The sequence below is a fragment of the Dasypus novemcinctus genome, chromosome 5 (assembly GCF_030445035.2).
Source record: "Dasypus novemcinctus isolate mDasNov1 chromosome 5, mDasNov1.1.hap2, whole genome shotgun sequence".
NCBI lineage: Eukaryota > Metazoa > Chordata > Mammalia > Cingulata > Dasypodidae > Dasypus > Dasypus novemcinctus.
The window spans coordinates 121,268,982-121,296,833 of record NC_080677.1 but is presented as its reverse complement, the minus strand read 5'-3'; the positions used below and the strand labels follow the sequence as shown (position 1 = coordinate 121,296,833).

The 27,852-nt window shown below is 35.3% G+C and overlaps 1 protein-coding gene across 4 annotated transcripts in view; it reads right to left on the bottom strand.

The window, feature by feature from the left end:
• AGK (acylglycerol kinase) overlaps window positions 1-27,852 on the bottom strand; it is a 105,691-nt gene that overhangs the window by 39,884 nt on the left and 37,955 nt on the right. For all 4 annotated transcript variants that reach the window (XM_058297490.2, XM_058297491.1, XM_071215316.1 and 1 more), the window contains 5 exons: window positions 26,869-26,948; window positions 19,597-19,672; window positions 10,745-10,837; window positions 9,151-9,183; window positions 7,783-7,877 (listed from right to left, as the gene is read on the bottom strand). In XM_058297490.2, coding sequence (XP_058153473.1) covers window positions 7,783-7,877; window positions 9,151-9,183; window positions 10,745-10,837; window positions 19,597-19,672; window positions 26,869-26,948 — 377 coding nt within the window. The remainder of the gene's footprint in view (window positions 1-7,782; window positions 7,878-9,150; window positions 9,184-10,744; window positions 10,838-19,596; window positions 19,673-26,868; window positions 26,949-27,852) is intronic.

The following is a 27,852-nucleotide window of genomic DNA, read 5'->3' as shown; positions in this document are numbered from 1 at the left end:
CCAAAATATCATTATCATACCTAAAATATTTAAATGTTTAAACCAAAATATATTTAATTGAGTCAAACTCTCCCAATTAATCCATACATATATTTTTAGTTTCTTTGTTCAAATCAGTATCCAAATAACATCTATACATTGCAATTGGTTTACATGTCTCTTAGATCTCTCCTATCTAGAGATGTCTCTCCTTTTCTTTTCTCTACTTGAAGACATAGGCTGTCATATTAACTTTCTGACAGTTTAGATTTTACTTATTGCATCCGTGTGGTGGTGTTTAACAATTGCCTCCACTCTCTGCATTTCCTGAAAATCTGTATCTAAACAGAAAATCTGTTCAGATTCCGCTTTGTGTTTTTGGCAGAAATACTCCATAGATGGTGGTGCATATTTCTGTCAGGAGGCACATACCTGTCTCTTTTTTTTTTGTCACAGTAGCAAGCACTGATAATCATTGGCTGGATTTTTTAATTAACGAAGGGTTGCAAAATGGTGGTTTTTATTAACTGGGCTTATAAAGAGAAACTTGCCCTCATTAACAATTGTTAACACTGAAATATAGAGATCATATGAGAAAAGTGGGATAGACGATTGTTTTTTTTTTACTTTATTTATCCGTTTTTAAAATAATAGGTTGATTCCCTAGTATTCTCCAAAAGTGACCAATGAGTTTTTCATTTTTCAATTTTATTAGTTTCATTATGAACTCATAGACTGAAGCATATTTTAAATGTTTCAATCCATTTATAGTTATCAACTTTATTGATATTCAAATTGTCACAAATGAATGAATTTTAAAGGTGGAGTACAAGAGTCAGTATATAATTAGATTGAATGATGAGAAAGTAGCCACAGAAGGTCAATGTCAATGCTAAACAAACTGAAGAGAAATTAACAGCTCTTTCCTATTGCTTACTTAAGCAAGTAAAACTCTTTTTGAAAGGGCTAATTTAATTTTTTAACTTCTTATTTTGAACACTGATATTCACAGTAGCTCTATTCACAATTGCCAAAAGATGGAAATAACCCAAGTGTCCACCAACCAATGACTGGACAAAATGTGGCACATACACACAATGGAACACCACCCAGCAACGAAAAGGAACAAAGTCCAAGTGATAACATAGATGAACCCCCAAGACACCATGTCGAGTGAAACAAACCAGACACAAAAGGACAAATGTACGGTTTCACTGACATGAAATAATTAGAAGAAGTAAACTCACAGAGTTAGAATTTAAAATACAGGTTACCAGGGGCTGGGATAATTTTTTAACTTCTTTTTTAAAGCTAGATCTATTATGGTATAATTTACATATGGTAAAATTCATTCTTTTAGGTATACTCTTCTATAAATATTAACAAACACACACAATCATGTAACCATCACCAAGATCAAGACATATAACATTTCCAACATCCCAAAAAGTTCCTTTATGATCCTTTAAGGCCAATTCAAGCCCACTCCATCAGTTCGTGGCAACTACTGATCTGTGTTCTGTCCTGATAGTTGTGCCTTTTCTGGAATATTATATAAAGAGAATCAAACATATGGAGCCTTTCCAATATAGCTATGCTTGCTTAGCATGAGTTTGAAAGTCATTCATGTTGCTAGAGGTATCAGTACACCATTTGTTTTATTGCTAAGTAGTATACCATTGTATGGATTTACCACAATTTGTTTATCCATTCACTAGTTGATGGACTTTGAGGCTGTTCCCAGATCTTGGCAGTTACAAACAAAGGTACTATAAATATTCATGTTCACACAAGTATGAATGTATATCTTAATTTCTTTTGGGTAAAAACCTGGAAGTATGATTGCTGTTCATATTGTAAGTATATATTTAAGTTTTACAAGAAATTACCAAACTGTTTTCCATAATGAGCTGCACCATTTTGCATTCCCACAAGCAATATATGAGTTTCAGTTGCTCCATATACTTATCAGCACTTGGTGATGTCTGGGTTTATTTAGTTTGTTTAAGCAATTCTAATAGCTGTGTAGTGGCATGTCATTAAGGATTTAATTTTCATTTCCCTATTAATGACTAATGATGTTGAAGATCTTTTCATGGGCTCATTTGCCATCCATGTCTCTTCTTTGCTGAAGTGTCTTTTCACATGTTTTGGGTTTTTTTTCTTCTTCCTTAAATTGGGCTGTTTTCTTATTATTGAGTTGTGAGAGTTCTTTGTTCTGGATATCAATCTGTTTTCAGGTGTGTGTCTTGCAAATATTTTTCCCAGTCTGTGGCTTATCTTTTCATATTCTAAACAATGCTTTTTGAAGGACAGAAGTGTCAAATTTTGGTGAAGTCCAATTTATCATTTTTTTCATTTATGGGTCTTAAGAAATCATTGCCTAACCCAAGTATTTTAGTCTGCTAGGCTGCCAGAAGCAATATACTGAAATGGTTTGCAATGGGAATTTATTAGTTTAAAAGTTTAAAGTTTCAAGGCTGGGGAAAATATCCAAATCAAGGCATCATCAGACGTTGCTTTCTCCCCAAAGATTAGCTGCCAGCGACTCTGGCACATGGCAGGTCCCTCCCTTCTCTCTTAGGTTCCCCCCGCCCCAGTTGTCTGCTCTCTGTGTCCATTCGCTGTGTATTCTTCTGTGCCTGCTTCTATCCTTATCAGCAGCACCAGGAATCTGTGTTTCCTTTTGTTGCGTCATCTTGTTGTGTCAGCTCTCCCTGTGTGCAGTGTCATTCTTGGTCAGGCTGCACTTTCTTTTGCACTGGGTGGCTTCTCCTTACGGGGTACACTCCATGTGCGTGGGGCTCCCCTACACGGGGGACACGCCTGCGTGGCAGGGCACTCTTTGCGCACATCAGCACTGCACATGGGCCAGCTCCACACAGGTCAAGGAGGCCCGGAGTTTGAACCGCAGACCTCCCATGTGGTAGGCAGACGCCCTATCCTTTGGGCCAAGTCTGCTTCCCTCTTTCAGGTTTTGTTGCTTCCAGTTTCCTGCTTCTGTGGCTTTCTCTCTCTCTTTCCATATTCATTCCATTTATAATGGATTCCAGTAAGACCCACCTTGGGCCACACCTTACTGACGTAAATTAATCAAAAGACCCATACTTACCTAGGCTTATAACCAGAGGCATGGATTCACTTTAAAAACCTACTTTTCTGGGATCTATAAAGCTGCAAATCATCACACCAAGATCACAAATATTTTGTTCTAGAAGTTTTAAAGATTTAGCTTTGACATAGGTTTATGCTTCATTTCATGTTAATTTTTATTTATAGTGTGAGGTATGGGTTGAGGCTCATTTTCTTGCATCCAATTGTCCAATTACTTTAGCAACATTTGTTAAAAAATTGTCCTCTTTTCATTGAATTGCCTTGGAGTCTCTGTCAAAAAATCAGTTGGTCATATGTGTTTGGGCCTAATTCTGGACTGTTTCTTCTCTTCCACTAATCTATGTGTCTCTCCATTTGCCAATACTGCACATCTTGATCACTGTAGCTTTAGCACAATCTTGAAATTGGCCAGTGTGAGTCCTCAAACTTTGTTATTCTTTTTAAAAGTCATTTAGGTTATTCTAGCTCTTTTTTTTTCATATAAATTTTAGAATCAATTTGTCGATTTTTGCAAAAAGTCTGCTGGAACTTTGATTGGGATTGTGTTGAATTTATAGATCAATGTGAGGAAACGGACATCTAAATAATGAACCTTGCAATCCATGAACAAAGGTATCTCTCCATTTCTTTGGGTCTTCTTGATTTCTCTCTTCAATGATTTGTAGTTTTCAGCATATAAATCCTGCACTTATTTGTTAGATTTATCCCTATTTTGTACATGCTTAATAATGTTAGTATTCTAGTGCCTTTATTGTTGGTAGTTATATTTTAGAAAAATAAAAATATTTATTAATAACAAAGCAAAATGATTATTCTGTCTGTATTGTAAGTACAACTGCAAGACAGGAGTTGTTTAAAAATTACTTCAATTTCCATCCAAAATAGTGTCATTTTTCTAATTTAGCCCCTTTTAATCTCTTCTGCTTTGTATAGTTGTGGTTAAAATGGTGAATTTGGTAGGAAAGGTCACCTTTCCATGGTAACTGACTGAAAAGTTTGTTATGTCTATGCATGTGTGTGTATAATTTTACATTTCTGAACCAGCTGGGATTTACTGCATTTTAAAGCAGTCTCGTGTTTAAGTGATGAAAACTCTTATTTCTTCTGTTTTCCCATTCTTATGAATGAGTTCTCCTGAAGGGTTCTTTCCCCTTTTTCTTGTATATTTCTAGGTAAAGCAGTTAGCAATAAAAGAGCAGGATTATCTTTTTTTATTTACTTTTATTTTAATGATAGAATTTTTTAAAAAGATTTATTTATTTATTATTTATTTCTCTCCCCTTCCCTGTCCCCCCTCCCCTCCAGTTGTCTGCTCTCTGTGTCCATTTGCTGTGTGCTCTTCTGTGTCTGCTTGTGTCAGTGGCACCTGGAATCTGCATCTTGTTTTGTTGCGTCATCTTGATGCGTCAGCTCTCCATGTATGGGGCGCCATTCCGGGCAGGCTGTACTTTTTTCACGCTGGACAGCTCTCCTTATGGGGAGCACTCCTTGCGCGTGGGGCTCCCCTGCACGGAGGACACTCCTGGCATGGCACGGCACTCCTTGCACACATCAGCACTGCATGTGGGCCAGCTCATCACACGGGTCGGGAGCCCTGGGTTTGAACTTTGGACCTCCCATGTGGTAGGCAGATACCCTATCCATTGGGTCAAATCCACTTCCCAATCATAGGATTTGTAGTCAGTAATTATATAGTCATCCTATTTGTTTTTATAGTTTGCTCATCAGTAATGAGGTTTTAGTGAATATGATTATAACAAACAACTATGCTTTAACAATATTAGGCACTGTACTAGGCAAAATTACTTATTTACTATAGTAGTCCTTATATCTAACTTTTTAACAATCTTTTGAAGTAAATATGATTATTATACATTTAACAAATACTGGTGAAGAAACTGAGGTTCAAAGAGGTTAAATAAAATTCCCAAGATGGGATTAGGAAGCATGTGTCAAAACTAAGTTTGACTTTAGATGTCCTCTTTCCCTTGTGAGGCTGCCTTTTAGATATATCAGATGGACATCTATGAATTTTCAAAGAGAAACACCTAAGTCAGGAATCATATCTATTTAAATTAGTGTTTTCTAACAAAATTAGACACAACTTAAGATACTTTAAAATCCTGAATATACACATGCTAATTCAAATGTTTGGATTAAATTCTGAGATCCCTAGGAAGTTGAAATTTAAGAAAGAGCTTATTTTACTTTCTCACATTTCTCTACCAACACATTTTTATCATCTTTATCCCATTTTTCTTCTCCAATATAGGTGCTGCCTGGGAAATAGGTAGCAGTTTAGAAAATGAGATTCAGAAAGCAAGAAGTATGAACACAAAGCTTAGATTAATCTGATAAGAATTTAATAAGCTCTGAAGGAATTTACTAGACAGGGTCCTGAAGCACAATACTTGCACTGAACAGTTTCTAGCACACTGAAATGCTTAGTAACTATTTTTGTAAAAAAATGGACTTAAAAACTAAACACTGTTGCAACTCCAAAGCACTTTTATACTATTTAAATACATTTTTCTAAATTGCTTCACAGAAGACAGGTAAAATATAACCTTGAATTTATCATTCTCCCATAATAATTGAAAGTTCTAAATAAAGTAACACTGGTATAGCACAGCACTTTTAGAATTATTTACCTGCAATATTCCAGATTCAAGGTTCTTTTTTCTTCTGTGGTAATTATAGAACAACAAATTTTGACAGCAGTGCAAAAAGCAAAGCCTTGTTCTTTTAAATAGCTTTAGGCATCTGCCATGTTAAGAGGTCTACAAAATTCTGAATTGAGGGCACTTACTTACCTAAAAGCTCTGGGGCATGCTTATAAATTAAGTTTTATAACTTCATAAATTAAAACTAGAAGCAGCAACAATATTATTTTAACTACAGGGGGAAATCAGTGCCCCCAAAACTAATGTCTATCTCAGGCCATGAGGATAACCACACTCAGTACAAACTGGCTTTAGAACAAGGGTTCAGGAATTCTAAAGAAAAACAAATTTTTTCTCCAAGGAAAACTGTTTACCCCTGGATCAGTGACATAAGCTATTTAGGAATGTTGACTAAAGCACATCAAATACTAACATGAGGGAAAGACAAGCTCTCTTATTTTGTCAGCGGCACCGGGAATCTGTGTCTCTTCTATTATTGTGTCATCTTGCTGCGTCAGCTCTCTGTGTGTGCGGTGCCACTCCTGGGCAGGCTGCGCTTTTGTCCTGCAGGGCAGCTCTCCTTACGGGGCATACTCCACGCGTGTGGGGCTCCCCTATATGGGGGACACTGCTGCATGGCATGGCACTCCTTGCACACATCAGCACTGCGCATGGGCCAGCTCACCACATGGGTCAGGAGGCCCTGGGTTTGAACCCTGGACCTCCCATGTGGTAGGCGGAAGCTCTATCAGTTGAGCCAAATCCACTTCCCTAGACAAGCTCTCTAAAGTAACCAAGACACAAGGCAGATGGGTTTTATTTCAGATAAGCAAAAGATATCTAATTCATTGTCATATCTTTTGCCCCTCAGAAATTCTAAGCTGGGAATAAAAAGTATGGCCAATTGAAATGGTCTTTCATATTTCTTAGACTTCAGAATGATTGGTGAATCGCTCAACAGTCCCCATCACATTAAGATTTGAAACATGAGAAACATTTTAATGAAGAACTGATATATGTCTATGAGTATGATCAGTGTTTGACATATGGGCAAAGGCTTTTTAAAAATAGACGAATAAATACAGAATTGTTATGGCATATAACAACTGACTTCTAAAATTACAACAAAACTAAATCCACAAAAAACCAGCCTTACCAAAGAACTCCAATGCAGAGGGAAAAAATCCTAACCAAAAACAGAAAATCATCCTAACTGTTATTGATTCTAGAACGTTACAACCAGAAAAGTCTTGAGAATACTTTAACTCATTCATTCAACAAATATTTATTTATTGACCTCCTCCAATGTGTCACAAAGGTCACATTAAAGATAAGGCAACTGACACAAAGTCTGAAAATTATTTACTCAAGATAATATTATTAATTTTGGGCAAAGCCAGAACTCTAATTTAATATTCCTAACTTCTTGAAAGACAAGAGGTTTGTTTACATAATGTTTTCAAGAAAAAAAGAACAAAAACAACAATAATTTGCCTGACTCCTGAAGACATTGTTAGACTCACAGCAATTTAGTTTAGATGTCAGGGCTACACAGTTTTCCTGTCTACTTTACCCATACTGCCTATCACACGAGGCATTCTCAAAAGAATGTTATTCTATTTAGCTGTTCTAGCTATTTATAGCATCATGAAAATGAAGGCAAGGTACTTACTATTTGTCATCAAAAAATGATCAGTGCAAATGTGTCTTAACTAGAGAATCTACAATGTAAAAGCATAAAAGCGGTTTGGTTCAGGCATACTGAGACAAAAAAACATAAGTATTCATTTCCATCTAATAATAAGTCTAAGTATGGGACATATTATTAGATCACCAGAGTCCTACAACCCAACAGGAAAACCTCACAATGAATTAAAAAGTTGAACTCTGATCTAGGCCCTCTTAATTATTTCAAGTTTCAGGCTATCAAAACTAAAACAATAATAATTATTATATCATACTTGTGAATTTTTCATTCCCATCCTCATGCACCCACAAATGCTAATATCCTACAATGACAACTTACTGGACTTTGTTTCCACTTTCAGCAAAGAGGGTATGACTCAAACTACTGGTTTGTCCCAGTGGGATAAATCCAATTGGAATCTTACTGAAGGTAGCCTGGGGAAAACAAAAAGAGGAAAGTTTTATTACTATAGCTAGAAAATCAGACCAAACAGAGAGGCCCAGGAGTTTCCAAAATGACAAAGTAACTGATCCTGTAGCCACCACCCTTAGACCTTCCCTTCACAGACCCCTAGACCAGTATCAGAAAACATTGAACAATTTCCTAAACAAGGTAGTCAATGAAAACAAAATGAGTGGAATTTGGAGAAATACTTAAGAACTCTCTTATGGCCACTGGTAAGGGCCTTGAACATATTAGATAAATACACTCCTGTATCAGAGAATGTCATATTATTTGAAAAAATTGCAGATAAAATTCGGCTAAGAATGTCTCATATTTGCATAGTGGCTAATAACAAGTAAAAGTGCTTTACAAACTATCTCAAGGATAAATAAGGCAAAGAGAATACACAGGTTTAAGGAAGTAAAGATAATGGCATAGCAGTTAATTTAATTAAATGTCACAAATACAATACATACTGTAAGGTTTTTAAAGACTATTTTGAGCAGTCTACTATATACTACTTCAACTTTACAAAGGAACTGAAAAAGATATTTTGTTGTTATTGTTATTTACAAATAATGTCACAAACATACATGTACCCATGACTCAGATTTAACCAGTTAACATTCTGCCATTCTGGCTTCCAATATTTTTTTTTAAGAAATAAAATGGTACAGATAGAAGTGCTATCTCCTCTCATCCTATTCCCTTCTCTCCCTTCCCTGAGGTAACCATTATCCTGAAATTGGTTTGATTCTTTTTCACCCATATTATTATTCTTTTACTAAATAAATAGGTATCCATTAATAATATGTGGTTTATTTTCTGAATTTTAAAAACTTGTAGAAATATATAACATACTTTGGCAACCTACCTGTTATCATCAGCATTTTTGAGATTTAGTCATTCAGATATTTATAGATAAAATTCATTCATGTTAACTGCATTACTGCTTATAGTATATGACCATAACATAATTTATTCATGAAGTAATTGTTTAAAGAAAAGATTTTGTAGGGATTTTACATTTTAAGCAACCATTGGTAAAGCTATTGGATACCTGGGATTACCAAGCAGAAAAGTCCATTATGGTTTAATAAAAGTGTTCTATGACACAGGCAGCAATACTTTTCCTTCAAAAACTCAAGGAGGTCCAACTTGTGCCCTCCAAAAAACACTGAATCTCAGGAGAAAAGGTAAAGAGAGATAAACAGAACAGAAAATGAAAAGCAAAAGTGCAGTTAATCCTTCTTTAATGCTCACCTCATCTGCTCTTCGAAGAACTCCAGTAACAACCTATAAATGTATAAAAATATATATATATAAAATAAGCCACATGTATTCCCTTTATCATAAAAGAACTGGATTCAGTTCTCATGGGCCAGAAACTCGTTCTTGTTTTCTTCCTAGAAACTACGTCAAAGAGATCTTAAAACACAAAGTATTCTCCAATAGAATCAGCGGTAAAATAGAGCTTTTATTTTTAACCTAGAATCAATAATATGATAAAGAATAAGATAATAATAAAAATTCCATGTTATATTAGCAAACCTATGCTCTAAGTTCTATAAAATGGGTACAAATGTGATATATACATCAATTATACAAAAGACCCTACTTTACTACTATGAACACCCTCAGGAAAATAAATAATACCTTGTAATACTCAGAGAAGTAGGAGCTCAATAAATGTTTCTTACTGATGAATATGAAGAGGGATTAAATATATTTTCACTCTTAATTTTTATGTACTTTTTCTCTTAATAAATGTAACATATGTGTCTTATAGAAATACTTGAAGAAAAAATAATTTCTTATATTCTTACCATGCAAGATAACCATCACTAATCACCTATTTATATTTTGGTATATTTCCCTCTAATCCTTTTTTTAATCAAGGCATATTTTTAAATGGCTGTGATTATACCAAATACACAATTTGATATCTTTCTTTAAAAACATTTTGTAAAGTAAAGGCTCATGTGAATCTTCTCCCTTTGTCTTCTACCTCCCTCACTGAATTTCAGGATTAAATGGGACTGCCATTCTTTGTTGGTAGGCTATCAGTATTCTTCACACTTCATTAAAAAGCCATAAAAACAATTACAAGATCATTAGCACAACCTTTTTAAAAGAAGCTTACTAAAACTCCCATAATTATTAAATCAAACATAGGATAGTACCCTCCGTGCTGTTAGCTTCTGATCCCTGAATCTGATGAAAATCACCAAATAGAGGCAAAATGTGTATGGATGTGAATTATAGTATGGAATGATGGAGCAATTAGGAAGACTGCCTACACTGGGCTCTTTGGAATTTTCCAATATACAATGAACAATTTACTCTGCTGCGTGGAATAGAATAGCTCTTCCAGGGCAATATACTTACTTACTTTATTGGACAAAGGGAAGCAGGAAGTATATGCAATTTTAAAATACAGCAAATGCATACATCTGAACATGTAGATCTCTTCTTATAAGTATACTATTTGGAGATAACATTACATATGATGGAAATGATGTGAGAATAGATGTATACTTTTTTAAAGGAGTCTTTATTTTATTAGAAACATTCCTCATAATTGAAACTATGATTCCATCATAAACAGAGCTACCTCATACATGTCTTCAGATATAACAAGCTTATCCCAACTACCACCATTTTATCTTTAGTCTTACTTGATTTTATCAAACTTAAATGTAACAAAAATCCTTCTAAGAAGTAGGTTTACAAAAAACAATGAAATAGAAGTGCCTAGGACAAATACAAAACCCCACTTGTTTCAGAAAGCACAACACTAAAAGAATAATTTCCATTTTCCTCCTCTTCAAAATGACTTAACAGGAAAAAGTCACACCTCCTGCAATGTCCCATCTCCTCCAGCAACAATGATAACATCTGTGCTTTCCATCAGTTCCAGGAGTTTCTTGGCTTGTCCCTCATAATCTGTCTGAAATATAAAGGAAACCTTTGATAGTTTTAGCATCCTGGGACCACAAGGCCAAAGGTTAAATCATGTTAGCTATTATCTTTAAAGTTTTACATTGAGTCTCTTAACTTTTACATAATTGATAGACATGAAACAGTTATAAAGCAATTATATGATTATAGACTTTGGAGCTGGTAGGGACCTGAAAAACCATCCACTTAGCTCCTCATTTTACAAGTAAGAAAACCCAGTGATTTTCTAAGTTTATACAGCTAGGTAGTCAAGTACTCATTTCCGGTCCAGTGCCAATTCCATTACATCGTTTACCCAGTGCCTTTCATCCGAAGGCAAGTTAATATGTAAATAGGGAGAAGCAAATGTAATGGAAAGAGCACAGATTTGAGAACCCCCGAGACCAGATTAAATCCCAACTTTGCTACTTTTTCAGCTGAGTAGCCTTAAACTCTCCGGATATTAGGTTCCTTATCACTGAAATTATGCATGTTTGTGGAGGGGTAATAATTGCTTCCTTGCTTACAGTACTTTGTAAAGCCATACGTGAGACAACTAGGTAACTGTTCCTAGGAGGTTATTGTTAAGAAATACAAGTATGATTCAAAGTAGTCACAAAGCAGTACCTAAACCTTACTATTTTTATTGAGATCATTTCATCTCAGATATATGCACGAACTTAATCAAATCATTTAACCCATCAATGATAGGCACACCTCTCAAAGAAAACATTAATTCTAAAATTAAAAATACTCCCTCCAATGGACACTACACTAGAAACTGTAATAGACAAAAATTAAATACTTTGATTTCAGATGGGTTAAAGCACCAGAGCCAACAAGTTCTGGTATACCATTAATTCATGGTTAACACAGAGGAAAAAGGACACCCCTAAGCTAATACCATTGAATTTTGTGAGGAATAATCCTACTTTTTACCCTAAAAATAACTGGCTTTATAGTTATTTTTGTATATATTTGATTTTTAGAAAACAAGAATATAAGCTAATCTTGAGTGAAAGGATGGTTTGTCAGCCCCAGAAATAGGTGATCATTAGGAATCAACATCGATTTGCTAAAACAAGTCATTTCAGAATACCTTCATTTTCTTCTTTGACAAATTACTAGATTATCAAGGAAATCAGATTGTATCTGGTTTACAGCAAGGCACCTGGCAAGCTATTTGACGATGTCCTAGGGGACAAGGTAGAGATATATGGAAACAATATTCTAAGAATACAATTAAGTGGGGAAACGGACTTTGGCCCAGTGGTTAGGGCGTCCGTCTACCAATGGGAGGTCCGTAGTTCAAACCCCGGGCCTCCTTGACCCGTGTGGAGCTGGCCATGCGCAGTGCTGATGCGCGCAAGGAGTGCCCTGCCACGCAAGGGTGTCCCCCACGTTGGGGAGCCCCACGCGCAAGGAGTGCGCCCGTGAGGAAAGCCGCCCAGCGTGAAAAGAAAGTGCAGCCTGCCCAGGAATGGCGCCACCCACACTTCCCGTGCCGCTGACGACAACAGAAGCAGACAAAGAAACAAGACGCAGCAAATAGACACCAAGAACAGACAACCAGGGGAGGGGGGGAAATTAAATAAATAAATAAATCTTTTAAAAAAAAAAAAAAAAAGAATACAATTAAGTGAATTAGTTACCAATTGAATGCCTATGTTTAATTCAGTGACATCAAACTGTGGGAAGATTCCTAGTGACATTTCATCAGGGCTTTCCCTTCAGTCTTTTCCTATACATTATTTTATCAATAATGGAGATGAAAAATAATTAAGATACAAATCTGATGATCTTGCTCTTCATTACTTCTCTAACCTCATCCTTGGTCACTGTACCCCCTTGCTAATTCTACTCCAACCATAGTGGTTCCTCAAACATGCCACAAATACTCCTGCTTCAGAGCCTTTGAACTTGTAATATCCTTGGCCTAGATTCTCTTCCCTCAAGTATCTACATGGTTCACTCAGTTCCTTCAGATCTCTGTTCAAAGGACATTTTATTAGACTAGCCTTTCTTGACCATCTGAACCAAAATAACAAAACCCATTAGTCTTTGTCCCCTTAACCAACTATATATTTCTTCTTAATATTCATTACCATCAGAAAATCATATTTTTATTTGTATATTTGTTGCTTGTCTGTCTCTTCCTTTCAGACTTTGATTATTAGTTCTTTGAGGATAGATAAGGAGCTTGTTTTGTTCAGATTACATCTCTAATACTTAGAACAGGGCTTGGCTAATAGTTGGCACTCAATAAATATTTGCTTAAAAATGAATAAATATGAATAAGTGTTTACATGAAAGTACCAAAATTCAAAAAGATTTTGACAGACTTAAGAGTAGAACATATAAAAAAGATTAAATTACTAGTGATAGTACACTTGGGGATCTGATTTTGGGATGAAAATCCCAAATACACAAAAACAGGAATGATAAAAAGTGGCCTAATGGTACATAGGAAAAAAGATATATGAGCTTTAGGGAACCATGAGTCCAGTATTAGTCAAACATGATATAATAACAACAAAAATGTGACCCTAGGCGGCAGAATCGGCCCAGCGGTTAGGGTGTCCATCTACCACATGGGAGGTCCGCGGTTCAAACCTCAGGCCTCCTTGACCCGTGTGGAGGTGGCCCATACGCAGTGCTGATGTGCTCAAGGAGTGCCGAGCCATGTCAGGGTGCCCCCGCGTAGGGGAGACCCACGTGCAAGGAGTGCGCCCCGTAAGAAGAACCGCCCAGCGGGAGAAAGAAAGTGCAGCCTGCCCAGGAATGGTGCTGCACACATGGAGAACTGACACAACGAGATGACGCAACAAAAAAAAGAAACACAGATTCCCATGCTGCTGACAATAACAGAAATGGACAAAGAAGACGCAGCAAATAGACACAGAGAACAGACAACTGGGGTGGGCGGAGGAAGGGGAGAGAAATAAATAAATAAATCTTTAAAAAAAAAGAGAGAAAGATTCTTAAAAAAAAAATGTGACCTTAGGCTACTTAAAAGAAGAACAGCACTAGAATGAGGGATGCTTTGGTCCTGTTCTACTCTTCCCTGGCTAGACCACACCTGCAATTGCTGTAATCAATCCTGGGCTCTATACTTTTAAGAGACAGAAGAACAACAGAGAACACTCAAGAGAACTACCAGGATAGTGACAAAATTGAAAACATGACCCCTGTGAGGAAATCAAAATGTTTAAACTGGAGAAGGCTGAAGGGAGGGGTCACAATAACATTCTTCACATATTCCGAATACTAGTATGCAGAAGGATTAGGCTTGTTTCACATGGCCATAGAACTAGGTGATTCTCCATAAAACTGCCCATTTGAATCACCTGGGATTTTTTTTTCAACTGCAGATGCCTAGGCTCCATACCACATCAGTTACAATGGGGGAGTAAGATCTGAGCACTGATATTTTTTTTAAAGCTCTCTAGGTAATTTACTATTCAGCCAGAATTGAGAATCATTGACCTATATTTAAAAGTTCCTGGGAAATAGATTTCTCCTCAAAATAAGGAAGAACATCTTAACAGTGCTATCCTAAGATGACAGAGGTTGTCTTGGAGGGTAGTAAGTTTCATGTCAAGTGGGAGGAAGAGTTCACAATAGAAAATTTCCGTTTCAGAGTCAGATTTGGGTTTAAGTCCTAGTTCTGTCGCTGTAAATTGAGTAACTTTGGGCAGATTTCTAGATGCATTGATCCTCGGTTTTATCATTCATAAAAATAAAGATAACACCCAACTTCACTGGTCTTTCAGTAAGTTGACTTAGGTGAAGTGGTACAATTATCTTTCTAGCAGAATGGTAGTAGAGGTACCCTGCCATTGAACACTAAAGCTACGGAGTAAAATATTAAAAACATCTCTGATGCACAGATAAACTGGAATAAAGTAAGAAATAGTCAACAAAAAATAACACCTAAACAGTAAATGCTTCAAGGGCCTCTAGCGAACCAGGTAGACCTGACCTTGTTCTAAGGAAAGGAGACAAAATCCCAGAACCTGCCCAAAGAAGAAAGTCTAATAGAAGATTCACACTCAGCCAAAAAGCCAGGATCCAAAAAGGTACATGCACAGTTTAAGGGTGAATTAGAAATATAGCTCACTTATTCCTATCCTTATTTCCATCCTAGGGAGGACTGGGGTGGGAGGTTAGGGATGGGGGGGAATCTCCCCTGAGAATTCATGACTTCAAGCTGGTCCTCAGAAAGGTAAGTGACCCAAATACATGCTACCTGGGTAATCTGAAAAACTTAAGCTAATAATTTAATTTAAAGAGCTCCCAGGATTTCTTTATATGATGCACTGGGAAGGACACAACATTTTTCCTGTGGAATTTATGCTAAAAACGCATTACTTGAATCTAATCACAACAAAAGTCAAACTGAGGGACATTCCACAAAATAAATGACCTGAACACTTCAAAGATGTGAAGGCCATAAAAGAAAAAGACAAGACTGAGGATCTTTTTTAGATTAAAGTTACATAAAGACACATAACAACTAAATATATTATGTGATCCAAGATTGGATCCTGGACCAGAAAACTTTTTTCATTTATTATAAAGGACATTAGTGGAACAACTGATTTAATTTAAATAAATTGTGGGAAGCGGATATGGCTCAACCAGTGGGTGCCCGCCTACCACATGGGAGGTCCCAGGTTTGGGTTCTGGTGCCTCCTAAAGATGAGCAGACACCACACCCACAGCAATAAGACAATGCACCTGCCGCAACAAGCTAGACACCACCCTGCCGCAAAGAGCAGATACCTAAATAAGCAGATGCCACAAGCCAGCAGACGCTGCAGCCCTTGGGGAGCAGATGTGACTCAGGCCACTGGGCACTTGCCTCTCATGTGGGAGGCCCTGGGTTAGGTTCCTGATGACTCCTGAAGAAAGTGAGCAAACAATGAGCAGACAGACAAGAGAACCATCAGGGACTGGTAGTGGGAGCATAAAATATATATATATATATATATATATATATCAAATAAATATTTTTAAAAATAGGTAAATAAATTCTATAGTATTAGATAATAGTACTACATCAATGTTAATTTCCTGATTTGATAATTACTCTGTGTAAGAAAGGATTCTTGTTTTGGGGTAATATTAATATTTAGGGATAAAGGGATATTATTTCTGCAAATTAGTTTCAAACAATTCAGAAAATAATAGTAATTACGTGTTTATGTGTGTATACATATATATAGAGAGAGAATGATAGAGCAAACATGGTAAAATATTAGAAGAATCTGGGTAAACTTCATATGGGAATTCTTTATTCTTGTAACTTTTCTGTATAAGTCTGAAATTTTTTCAAGATGAAATTTAAAAAAAAGAAAGGAAATAAACCATGCATAGAGCAGTTTCTAAGCATAAGAAAACACTAGTATTTCTAACAAATTTTAAATCTCATCCTTTTAAATATCTATTTTCATATAGGTTTTATAATGCACATGATATATTAGTACTTGTATATAATTTATAAATATTTTCAATTAGAAAAATAATAAATGGGTTTCAAGAAATTTGAACATAGGTTAGGTAACATTAGATGATATTAGAGAATTGTTACATTTGTTGCTTATGATAATGACATTGCATTTATATAGAAAACCTTATTTTTCCAAAATGCATACTAAAGTATTTAGGAGTAGAATGAGATGATATCTGTAATTTACTTCAGGGAATCCAGCTACCATGTGAACATGACTAGTGGAGACACATGGGCAAGACAACAACCAGCATCAACCTGCCAGATACGTGAATGAGTGTATCTTAGAATTTACAGCCTCAGCCATGGCAAAGAGGAATTTCTTCTTTAGAAAGAATCCTAAACAAAAACTTCTTTGAATAGAATCATAAGCAGAAAAAATAGTTGTTTGAAGGTACTATGTTTTGAAGTAGTTTGTTATACAGCAAAAGAAAAGAGATATAGAAATAAATCTAAAAACATCAATAATTACAACAAATATTAATGGATTAACAACAAATGTACATTTACAACAAATGTAAATGGATTAAATGTTAAATCAGATTTTTTAAATCTCGTGTTTTCATGACTTTACCAAAGATACATATAAAATACAAGGATTCAAAAATGTTGAAAGTAAAGGGATGCAAAAATTATGTCAGGCAAAAAAGTAACCAAAAGAAACTAGTATAGTTACAATTAATACCAGATAAGATAGATGAGAACAAAGGCAGTATTAGCATTAGAGCAACTCAATCTATGAAAAGTTAAACCATGAGAGAAATTAAATAATTCCAAGAGTGCAACTAATTATAGGCTCAAAATATAAAAATCAAAAACTAAGAAAAATGCACAGAGATAGAGACAATTCCACAACCACAGTGGGAGATTTTAACACTCCTTCTCACAATTATTTATAGATAGAGCAGATGAAAAAAATCAAAGAGGACATAGAAGATTTGAACCCCAGAATTAAAAGACTTGATTTAGTGGACATGTATAGAATAATGTGCCCAATAACTGATGCATATTCTTTTTAGCAATACAAAGAACACTTAGAACATTTGTGAAGAGATCACATACTGGACTATAAAACACATCTCAACAAACTTTAAAACACTGGAATTATACAGATCACATTCTCTTAACATAATGCAAATAAATCAGAAATCATGAACAAAAAGAGAAGTAGAAAAACTTTAAATTTGGAAATTTACAGACATGTTTAAATAATTCACAGTTCAAACAAAAACCATGATGGAAAGATTTAAAACTAAATAATGGCAACATTATATACCAAAACATATAGGATGCAGCTGAAGCAGTCATTATAGAATGAAATTTATAGCCTTAAATGCATGTAATAGGAAAGAAGGATGAAAACTAGTAAACTATATATTCGAGTTAAAATTTAAGAAAAAGAGCAGAAAACAAAGAAAACAGAATGAAGGAAAAAATACAGACAAGCCCAGAGATTTATGAAACAAATATGAGAGAATCAATAGCCAAGAAATGGTTCCTTGCACAGAATAATTAAACTGACAAACACCTCACAAGATAAATTAAGGAAAAAGAGAGATGGTACAAATAAGATTAAGAATGAAATGGTATATTACAGATGCTACAGAAATTTAAAAGTTAAAAAGAGGATATTATGAACAAGTTTATGCAAATTAATTTGAAAACTTTTAGATGAAATGAACAAATTCCTTGAAAAATATACCTTACCAAAATTAATTTAAGAAGAAATAGAGTAGTTCTACAGCCATTAAAGAAATTAAGTTAAAAATCTTCCCTCAAAGAATGCTCTAAGCCCATATAAGGTGAGTTCTACCAAAAATACAAGAAACACATACTATCAGTCTAACATAACAATTCTAAGTCCTCTTATTAGTTGAGTATGGTTCATTACAGGTACTCAAATAAATGTTAGTTTTCTTCCCCTTTCTTTTATCTCTGGAGGTGAACAACCATGTTTCGGATAAGGTGGAGAAGCAAGGTCAACGCTGCATCATTGTTGGGGGTTGAATCATGTTCCCCACAAAAGGCATGTTCAGGTCCCAATCCCTCTTCCTTTGGGTATGATCCCATTTGTAAAAAGGATCTTTAAATATGTTATTAGTTAAAGGTGTGCCCAAACTGAATGTAGGTAGGCCTTAATCCAATATGGCTAAGTCCTTATAAGCAGAGGAAATTGGACACAGAGAGAAACCATGGCAAGAAACTGGAATTTAGTGGAACCCAGAATGTACAGCAAGAAGCTGGAAATCATTAAAACCCAAAAAAGAAGATGCTGCCACATGCATTGCCATGTGACAGAAAAGCCAAGGAAACCCCAAAATTGCCAACTAGCCAGAAGATACCAATCCCAGGAGAATGCAAGCCTTCTAGCTTCTGAAACTGTGAGTCAATAAATTACTATTATTAAGCCAATCCATTTTATGGTATTTGTTTTAGCAGCTGAGAAACTAAAACAATAGTAAATTGGAGTAAATCACCTTTTAATCTCTATGATTTACTGAAAGTGTGTAAGATTAAAAATAAGTTAACCATAGACCTTATAAACACAGTAACAGTGATTTTTACCAAATACACACTCACATATATATCCATACAAAGTCAACAAAGTAGAATCTTGAGGTATCATCTGAAATAGCAAAATTCCTCCTACTTATTTTTGTCGCCTTTCTTACCTAAATCTCCACAAATTCTAAGGTTTTACCAATTAAAATTCCTCATCGGAGAGAAAAATGTTTACCTGTCTGTGAAACTACCAAGAAATCCAATAAGTTCTTCTAAAATGGAGGTTTAATATGTTCAGGAAAAGAACCCTTAAAGCTCTAACACTTCCATGATCCAAGAGATAATTTCACATCCTATTTCTCAAATGAAAGGTATCAAGTCCTCCATGCCTCCATCTAATCCTATTCTGAAAATGAATAGCTGGCTGGGATCAAAATTGCTTTTATTAACTATCAGAACAAGTACACAACACCGATTTTTTTGTTCTTGTGTTTTTTTTAAAATGTACTTTTCCATCTTTATCCCTTATTGGTTTTTTGTTTGTTTTGTTTGTTCTTTTTTTAGGAGGTACTAGGGATTGAACCTGGGACCTCTTCCTCATACATGGGAAGCAGGCACTCAACACAGAGCTACACCTGCTCCCCTCTTCTTGAGTTTTCAAATGACCAATGATTCCTGCTAAGAAGTAAACAGAAAAAGATATGTTATAAAAAGCAGTAGCATGGATAATATAAACACTCCCAAGCCATTCTCACCTTAACAATAGTCACATCCATGCCAGACAAGTGTAAAATCGGGGCAGCATTTTTTTCAAATAGAGTCCTTGCTTTACTGTAGAAAAGGAAAAATACAAATATTTTAACATGAGTTCCATTAGAGCGAGAATAAAAAGCCCAGAAAAGAACAGACTGTGGAAGAAAGGTTTTCTTTGTTTACTTAAATATAGAAAGTTTAATAACAAATAATAAATTCCTACAGATAGAGAAATAAAATCTTTTACTCTGGGGCCTCCAGGAGTTTGCCCCTTGTCTAATAATATAGGCTCTTACTCATTTAGGATACTTAAGTTTGCAGTCCAGGTTTTAGAAAATATACACTAGATATGGCTCTGCTCAGGCAACAATATTTGGTTCATTCAGCAAGTATTTATTGAGCATCTATGTGCTAGACACAGGTACAGGAGGTTGGGATACAAATGACAAAGCAGATAAAAATACTTGTCCTCACGGAACTTATATTATATAGGTAGAAGAAAGGTAATGTATTTACTGCAACAATTTTATATGGCCTGAGGAAAGAGACTAAACCAAAGAGAGCCATTGCTTAATTCTGACTGAGTGGTCCTAACTTTTTGGACAGAGATAAATCACTTGTAATAATTTCAAATGCTAGGGGTATCTCCATTTCTTGAGTTTTAAATCTGTAGTGAAATCCCCAGAGACAGAACAAAAGTCTTTTCCATAAAGGCAGAATTTCTGTGAGGAAAGGGAAATGTTAGAAATTCTCTGATTTAACTATAGGATAATTAATCAAATGTTTGTCCTGGCACTTTGTACAAATTTGTTAGCATCTTTCACACTGAATGTTGATTAGAGATTTGCAAGACTCTTCTTGGGGCTAGACTAGAGGCTTTGCAAAAACAATCACCAAATCTTACTAATCCTTAGACTTTCCTGGTATCTGGATAATGTCTATTGTACTTAGAAGGTACTTAAAATATGTCTGATGAATACGCAAATGAAAAAAATGAATAAACCTCCCCAAATGTATTCACATAAATTCTGAGGAAAAGGAAATGCCAACATTGTGATGTCTTATAATAAAAGAAATAATTATACAGTTCTTATAAGAGTTTGTATTTTTTTTAAAAGTATCATGCACACCCTCTGGTAGTGACTTTTGCCCAATTCAGGTCAGGATTCGAAAACACAGCCTAGGCATCTAGGCATGCAGAATTTGCAAAAACATCCCTCCTTGCATTCCTTCCCAGAGGTTGAATAAATTTTAAAACATACCAACTAGTTTACCCATCTTTTACACAAATATTTTCTACAATCACACAAGGAGAGGAAAAAAAAGAAAACAAAAAACTAGTACTTTCAAAACAATCCATATCAAACATCTAAATTTTATATCTATATTAGCTCAGTTCTCTTGCCATAAAAGATTTCTTCTTTTTACCAATGCTTTGACTTTCTTAAGGACATTTTATATTAGAAGAGATGCAAAGGTAGCTAATGAGGAGCATGTATAAATATGCACAGATCAAATTGAACATGCTTTAAATTTTAAACTAAAAAGGAATTGAGAACCTTGGACAAATATTCATAAGAACCATCAAAAAGAATATCTCAAACCAAGGGTCTATCTGAATATGTAATTACCAAATTAACAAACACCCTCTACCTTTTCTACTGCTCTGAATGATTATTTTAACAGGCATAAAAGGTCAAATGGAAATTTCTCCTTTCCAGTTCACCATTTTTGGGGCCCTAACCCAACAGTAAAAGGCTGAGCTAGTGATACTACAAACATTTCTCCATCCAGGGTTGCTTTCATTACTGGACTGATAAGAAAGAAAGAACTATTCTGACTAGTAATGGAAGAAACTGTAGCACTGATGCAGAGAAAGTGGCCACGGTAGTTGCTGAGGGCAGGGAGAGGAAAAAAGAGATGTGATGTGGGGGCATTTTTGGGACTTGGAGTTGTCCTAAATGATACAGAAGGGACAGATGCAGGACATAATATATCCTGCCATAACCCACTGAATGTACTGGGGGAGAGTGTAAACTACAATGTGAACTATAATCTATGCAGTGCAGCAGTACTCCAAAATGTATTTACCAAATGCAATGGATGTGCCACAATGATGGAGGTTGTTGATGTGGGAGGGGGGGGGGGTGAGGGGGAGGGTGTGCATTATGTGGGAACCTCATACCTTTTAATGTAACATTTTTTGTGATCTATGTATCTTTGTAAAAATGCTCAAAAAAAAAAAAAAATAACAAGAAAGAAAGAAAGAATCAGTTGGAAGTGGATCAATTCTATATCCAAGAAGCGAAACCCTGGAGAAGTCTCCATCTGCCATATCAATCACTCACAACAAATTTGTAACCTCCTATAAGTTAGTTTGAAGATTTTGCTTTTCTTCTAGAGATTTCAAATAAAAGATTTAAAAATAAGTATTTCCAGTAAGAAGTGCATTATTTATTACATAATTAAGGGTGAAATAGCACCAGGGATAAATAAAAACTTTATGTACTTATAGCAATTTCCAGGTTCACACACATACAAAAAATAATTACTCTTTAATATATTATTTACTAAGCTAAACCCACGGTTATCTTATTTCTTAAAGCTCTTATGCAGTTTTAAAGCAATACTACATAATGAAATAGCTCCATTATAAATTATAAATAAAGTTGTCAGGACAGAGCCAAGATGACAAAAATAGTGCAGTTAAATACTCAAAGCAGTATTTTAAGAAAATGCCGAAGAGTTTCAGAATGGCTGCTTCCTAAGAGCATGTAGGGATTCACCTTGTTAGAGACAATGCCTTTACAAAAGAAAGCTACTTTCCTTTGGTGGTAGTTTCAGTCTTTCCTTTAAATAAAGGACGTACCTTTAAAAACGCATATGCAAGTAAAATTGGAGTTTTTACTTGCATTAGAAGTAAAAACCGTAAATGCCTCTTAGAAGTAGAAACTCAAAATGACTGACGATATCTTAAATAACCATACATTTCTTCATCAGAAATTAGCAAGTTACTAGCTTATTGAGTTTCTAAAGAGCTAGGACATAAAACAGCTATACTAAGGTAGTTAGAAAGAGAGGCACAGAGTTTTAGGGAAGGGTGGCAGAGCATAGTAGAGAATGTTTTGAACCTAGCATATGGGCCAATAATATTAGTTGCTTACATTCCAATACTACGTATTGGAAATGATGCTAAACACTTCATAGGCATTATTTTACTTAATCCTAAGAGTGCAATATCTATAAGGTAAGTTTATAAAGTAGGCACCATTACTTTTCTGATTTTAGACTGTTAAATAAAATTAAATGGTTGCCTGCCTTGGGCATTTGCCAGAAGCGACCCCTTTCCAAGAAATGACAGGTATCTTCCGAAAGACAAAACAATTGATTACCGGGATGGGACCTTACAAGAAATGAAACATTCCCAATAAAGTTGCAGTTTGAACAACACTTAAAGACACTTAGTAATAAGTCAGTTTTAGTCCAGTAAAGACAGCCTATCAGAAATGGATAAGTATATCATCCTAACCAACGTACATCTGTTCCCCATTGTGTAAGACCCTCCCATGTAATAAGAAGCTTAAATGTCAACCAATCATTGTAACCTTGCACTTGAAAATCCTCTAAGTGCATTTATAAGCAGCTGTGACCAGATATAGAGACCTTTACTCTAACGTCCCAGGTTGAGATCTCTCTGCTCAAGCAATTTCTCTTTTAATAAACTTGCAGCATTGATTATATGAGTGACTGTTTCTTTTGACCAGATGAAACAATTGAGAATTTAAGAAGTCATGTAACTCATAGCATCACAGAGCTAGTAAGCAGCAAAATAGTATACAGACTAGGTCCCTCAAAGTCCAAAACCCACACTGAGTTCTCTGCTACCTTCTACCACAGGCCATCAATGACGATTTAATCAATTATCTCGGATATTTTTATTGTGTTGTGTTAGGACCCATTCATTTGTTGGTTGTATTTAGTAGCAGTATTAAATGAGTGTGATCAACAAACAGACTGGTGTGTTTATGGGGAATGAGAAGGGCTCTAATAAAATTGGGCGGATATGATTCAGATAGATAGGTCTAAACAGAAGCCAATTTAGACCATCTTTAGGTAAAAATCTTAATCTTGAATTAAAAAGAAATAAGGATTAGATTAGACTTACTGTTATCCTACTACAGATTTATTGTGATTCTCATAATGGAAGAAATTATATCATTGATGTGGACAGTGGCTATTGGAGGTGCTGAAGGCAGGAAGAGGGAAAAAGAGGTGAAATATGGGGGCATTTTGGGGACTTAGAATTGTCTTGAATGTCACTGCAACAAGAGATACAGGCCATTATATATCCTGCCATAACCTGCAGAACTGAGTGAGAGAGAATGTAATCTATAATGAAAGAAGTTGTTAATGTGGGGAAGGGTAGGAGGTGTGGGGAGTGGGGCATATGGGATTCCCTTATATTTTTGCATGTAACATTTTGTGTAATCTAAGTATCTTTTTTTAAAAAAAATAAAAAAATATATTTAAAAAAAAGAAACTTCAATCACAGGATTAAAAAAAAAAAGAAATAAGGTTCCTTCCAACTTTTGGCAATAGTGAATAATGCCACTATGAACACTGGTGTACATGCATGTATTTGTGAGTGTCCCTGCTTTCAATTCTTCTGGGTATATAACCAGAACTGGGATTGCTGGATCATACGGCAGTTCTATAGTTAGCTTCCTGAGGATCCGCCAAACTGTCTTCCACAATGGCTGTGCCATTCTACGTTCCTACCAGCAGTGGATGATTGTTTCCTTTCCTCCACATCCTCTCCAACACTTGTAGTTCTGTTTTTCTAATAGCTGCCAGTCTAATAGGTATAAGATGATATCTCACTGTACTTTTGATTTGCATTATCATAATAGCTAGAAAAGTTGAGCATTTTTTCATGTGCTTTTTAGTCATTTGTATTTCTTCTTTGAAGAAGTATCTATTCAAATCTCTTGCCCATTTTTTAAATGGGTTGTTTGTCTTATTATTTTTGAGATGTAGGATTTCTTTATATATGATAGATATTAGGTCTTATCAGAAAATGGTTACCAAATATTTTCTCCCATTGAGTAGGCTGCCTTTTCACTTTCTTGACAAACTCCTTAAAGGTGCAAAAGGTTTTAACTTTGAGGAGGTTCCCTTTATCTTGCCTTTTGTTGCTGGTGCTTTGGGTATAACGTCTATGAAACTACTTCCTACTACAAAATCTTGTAGATGCTTCCTACATTATCTTCTAGGAGCTTTATGGTCTTGGCTCTTACATTTAGGTCTTTGATTCAGCTTGAGTTAATTTTCATATAGGGCATGAGATGGTGATCCTCTCTCATTCTTTTGAATAATGGGTATCCAGTTCTCCAAGCACCATTTGTTGAAGATGCCATTCTCTCTCAGTTGAGTGGGCTTGGTGGCCTTGTCAAATATCAGTTGAGCAAATATGCAAGGATCTATATTAGAACTCTCAATCAGTTCCACTGGACACTATGTCTACCCTTGTGCTAATATCATGCAGTTTTGATCACTGAACTTTGTAGTATGCTTTAAAGTCAGGTAACATGATTCCTCCGATTTCATTTTTCTTTTTCAATGTTTTTGGCTCTTCCGGGCCCCTTGCCCTTCCAAATAAATTTCATAATTAGCTGTTCCAATTCAGTAAAAAATGCTGTTGTAATTTTTATTGGGATTGCATTAAATCTGTAAATCAATTTGGAGAGGACAGACATCTTAATGATGTTTCGTCTTCCATGAACAGGGAATATTCTTCCATTTATTTACATCTTCTTTGATTTCCTTTAACAACGTTGTGTAGTTTTCTGTGTACAACTCCATTACATCTTAAGTTTATTCCTAGTTATTTTATTCTTCTAGCTGCTATTATAAATTGAATTTTTTTCTTGATTTCCTCCTCAGATTGCTCATTATTGGTGTACAGAAGTGCTACTGATTTTTGTGTGCTGATCTTATATCCTGACACTTTACTGAACTCGTTTATCAGCTCTGGAAGCTTTGCTGTACATTTCTCAGGGCTTTCTATGTATAGGATTGTGTCATCTGTAAATAGTGAAACTTTTACTTTTTCCCTTCCAATTTGGATGCCTTTTATATCTTTTTCTTGCCGAAGTACTCGAGAAAGTACTTCTAACACAACGTTAAATAAGAGCAGTGACAGTGGGCATCCTAGTCTTGTTCCAGATCTTAGAGGGAAAACTATTAGCATTTCACCATTGAATATGGTGTTAGGTGTGGGTTTTTCATATATACTCTTTATCACATTGAGGAAGAGTCCCTCTATTCCTATCTTCAGAAGTGTACTTTTATCAAGAAAAGATCCTGTATTTTGTCAAATGCTTTTTCTGCATCAGTAGAGATGATCAAGTGATTTTTTCTTTCAGTCTCTTAATGTGGTGTAATACATTGGTTGATTTTCTTATGTTGAACCATCCTTGCATACCAGGGATAAAACCCACTTGGTCATGGTGTATAATTCAATTCATTGAATGAATACGATTAGCAAATATATTGTTTAGGATTAGCGTGGCTTGTCCTCATATCTACAAAGCCATGCTCACTAACTCCCAAGAAACAACTAGAGAAACACCTTGACTTTAGGCCCTGAGTTTTATACCAAAAAATATAAACCTTACCACTTGCAGTCTGGCCCCAACTATTCCTCACACTTTAATTCCCACAATTTCCTCACATGACCTTTCAGACCAGGCAGACTAGTTTATAGACTGTCCTTTGACATAACAAGGTCACTCTTGTCTCTAGGACCCATGGGCCATTTCCTTGACCGTTAAGATTAAGTGTTCTCCCTCTTCTTGCTTCATGCTTTCATTAAGACATAGCTCAAGATTCACTTCTTTTGGAAAAAAATTTTCCTGACCTCCCAAGCCCACAGTGCTCTTAGCCATCACTGAACTGCACACAGAGATGACCTAATGATTTATGCCAGAGCAGCAGAGTAGTCATTCCCAAGGGGACTACTTTTAAGAGAAGGCTTCCTTGGGTGTATTCATTCAGGAACGACTATTAAATGTCAATTAAACAAGTTTGTTAAACAACTAGTTTTAAAATTGTATCTCATTGTTAATTGTTATTTCTACATTATTACTGAATCTTAACAGAAGAGAAATGAAGCTAATTCTTTCTACTCTATACAATCTAACTAGCTGCCTGATATTCTATTACTTTTTTCCTGTAGAAACACCAAATATATAATGAATCACAAACTGAACTACCCTTTGCAAGCTGCAGGATTGAGAAAGACAGTTGCCTTCTTCACTTGTGCATTAGGAGGAATGAGTTGATTGCCAAACACCTAAAAAGGAAAAAAAAAAAAAAATCAAATAAATGTCCTCTTATTCAGTTAGTGACCATATGTATTCTTTTATTCCTAAAGAATTTACACCCAGCAGATACTATATCTACTCTGGGGGGAAAATGTCCTTTGGTGATCTCAATTAACAAAAACACCATAAACAAACAAAAAAATGTGTACCATTATTCAGAAACAATAAATTCAATTTATCAGAATAAAAAACTTTGCTTCACCTACTGGGGGCAATTCACCTTTCTTTTCTCTACAAGATATGGAGAGGTTTAATATAAACACATAATCAGTAAGGCCATGGTCAGCCAGAAGGGAGGTTCAAACTGTGTGTCTTTAATTTTCAGAATAAATATTCTTCTCCTTCAACTTATTACTAAAATTAATTTATAAGGAATTTTGCAGTTTACCAAATAATCTTCATATCTTTATATGTAAAAACTAAACCTAATACCCTATTTATCTCCTCTACTTTGCAACCCTGTATAGCAAGTAAATAATTTAGCATCAAATAACACAGGAAAACAAATGCAACTAAATACTTACTAAGCACCCAATATTTGTCACTGATACACACATTATTCTTAGTTCTAAGAAACTAAGGAAGTATTAAGTAATCCCATTTTTACAGATTAGAAAACAAAGATTCACAAAGATTGTTACTCAAAGATATCCAGTTAATAAATTATATGCCTAGAATTTACAGCTAACTCTAAAAGCTATGCTTTTTATTTTTAACCTCTATCAGCTCTAAGGAAAAGATAAAAAATGAGGCAGAATTAAGAGTCACAGAGAACAAGAACAGAGGAGCCAAATGGGAACTAAATGGAAGCTATTGCTTGGATCAGAGAAGATGGTCAACAAAAAGAGAGTAAGAAAGCACCAAAAAGGGCAA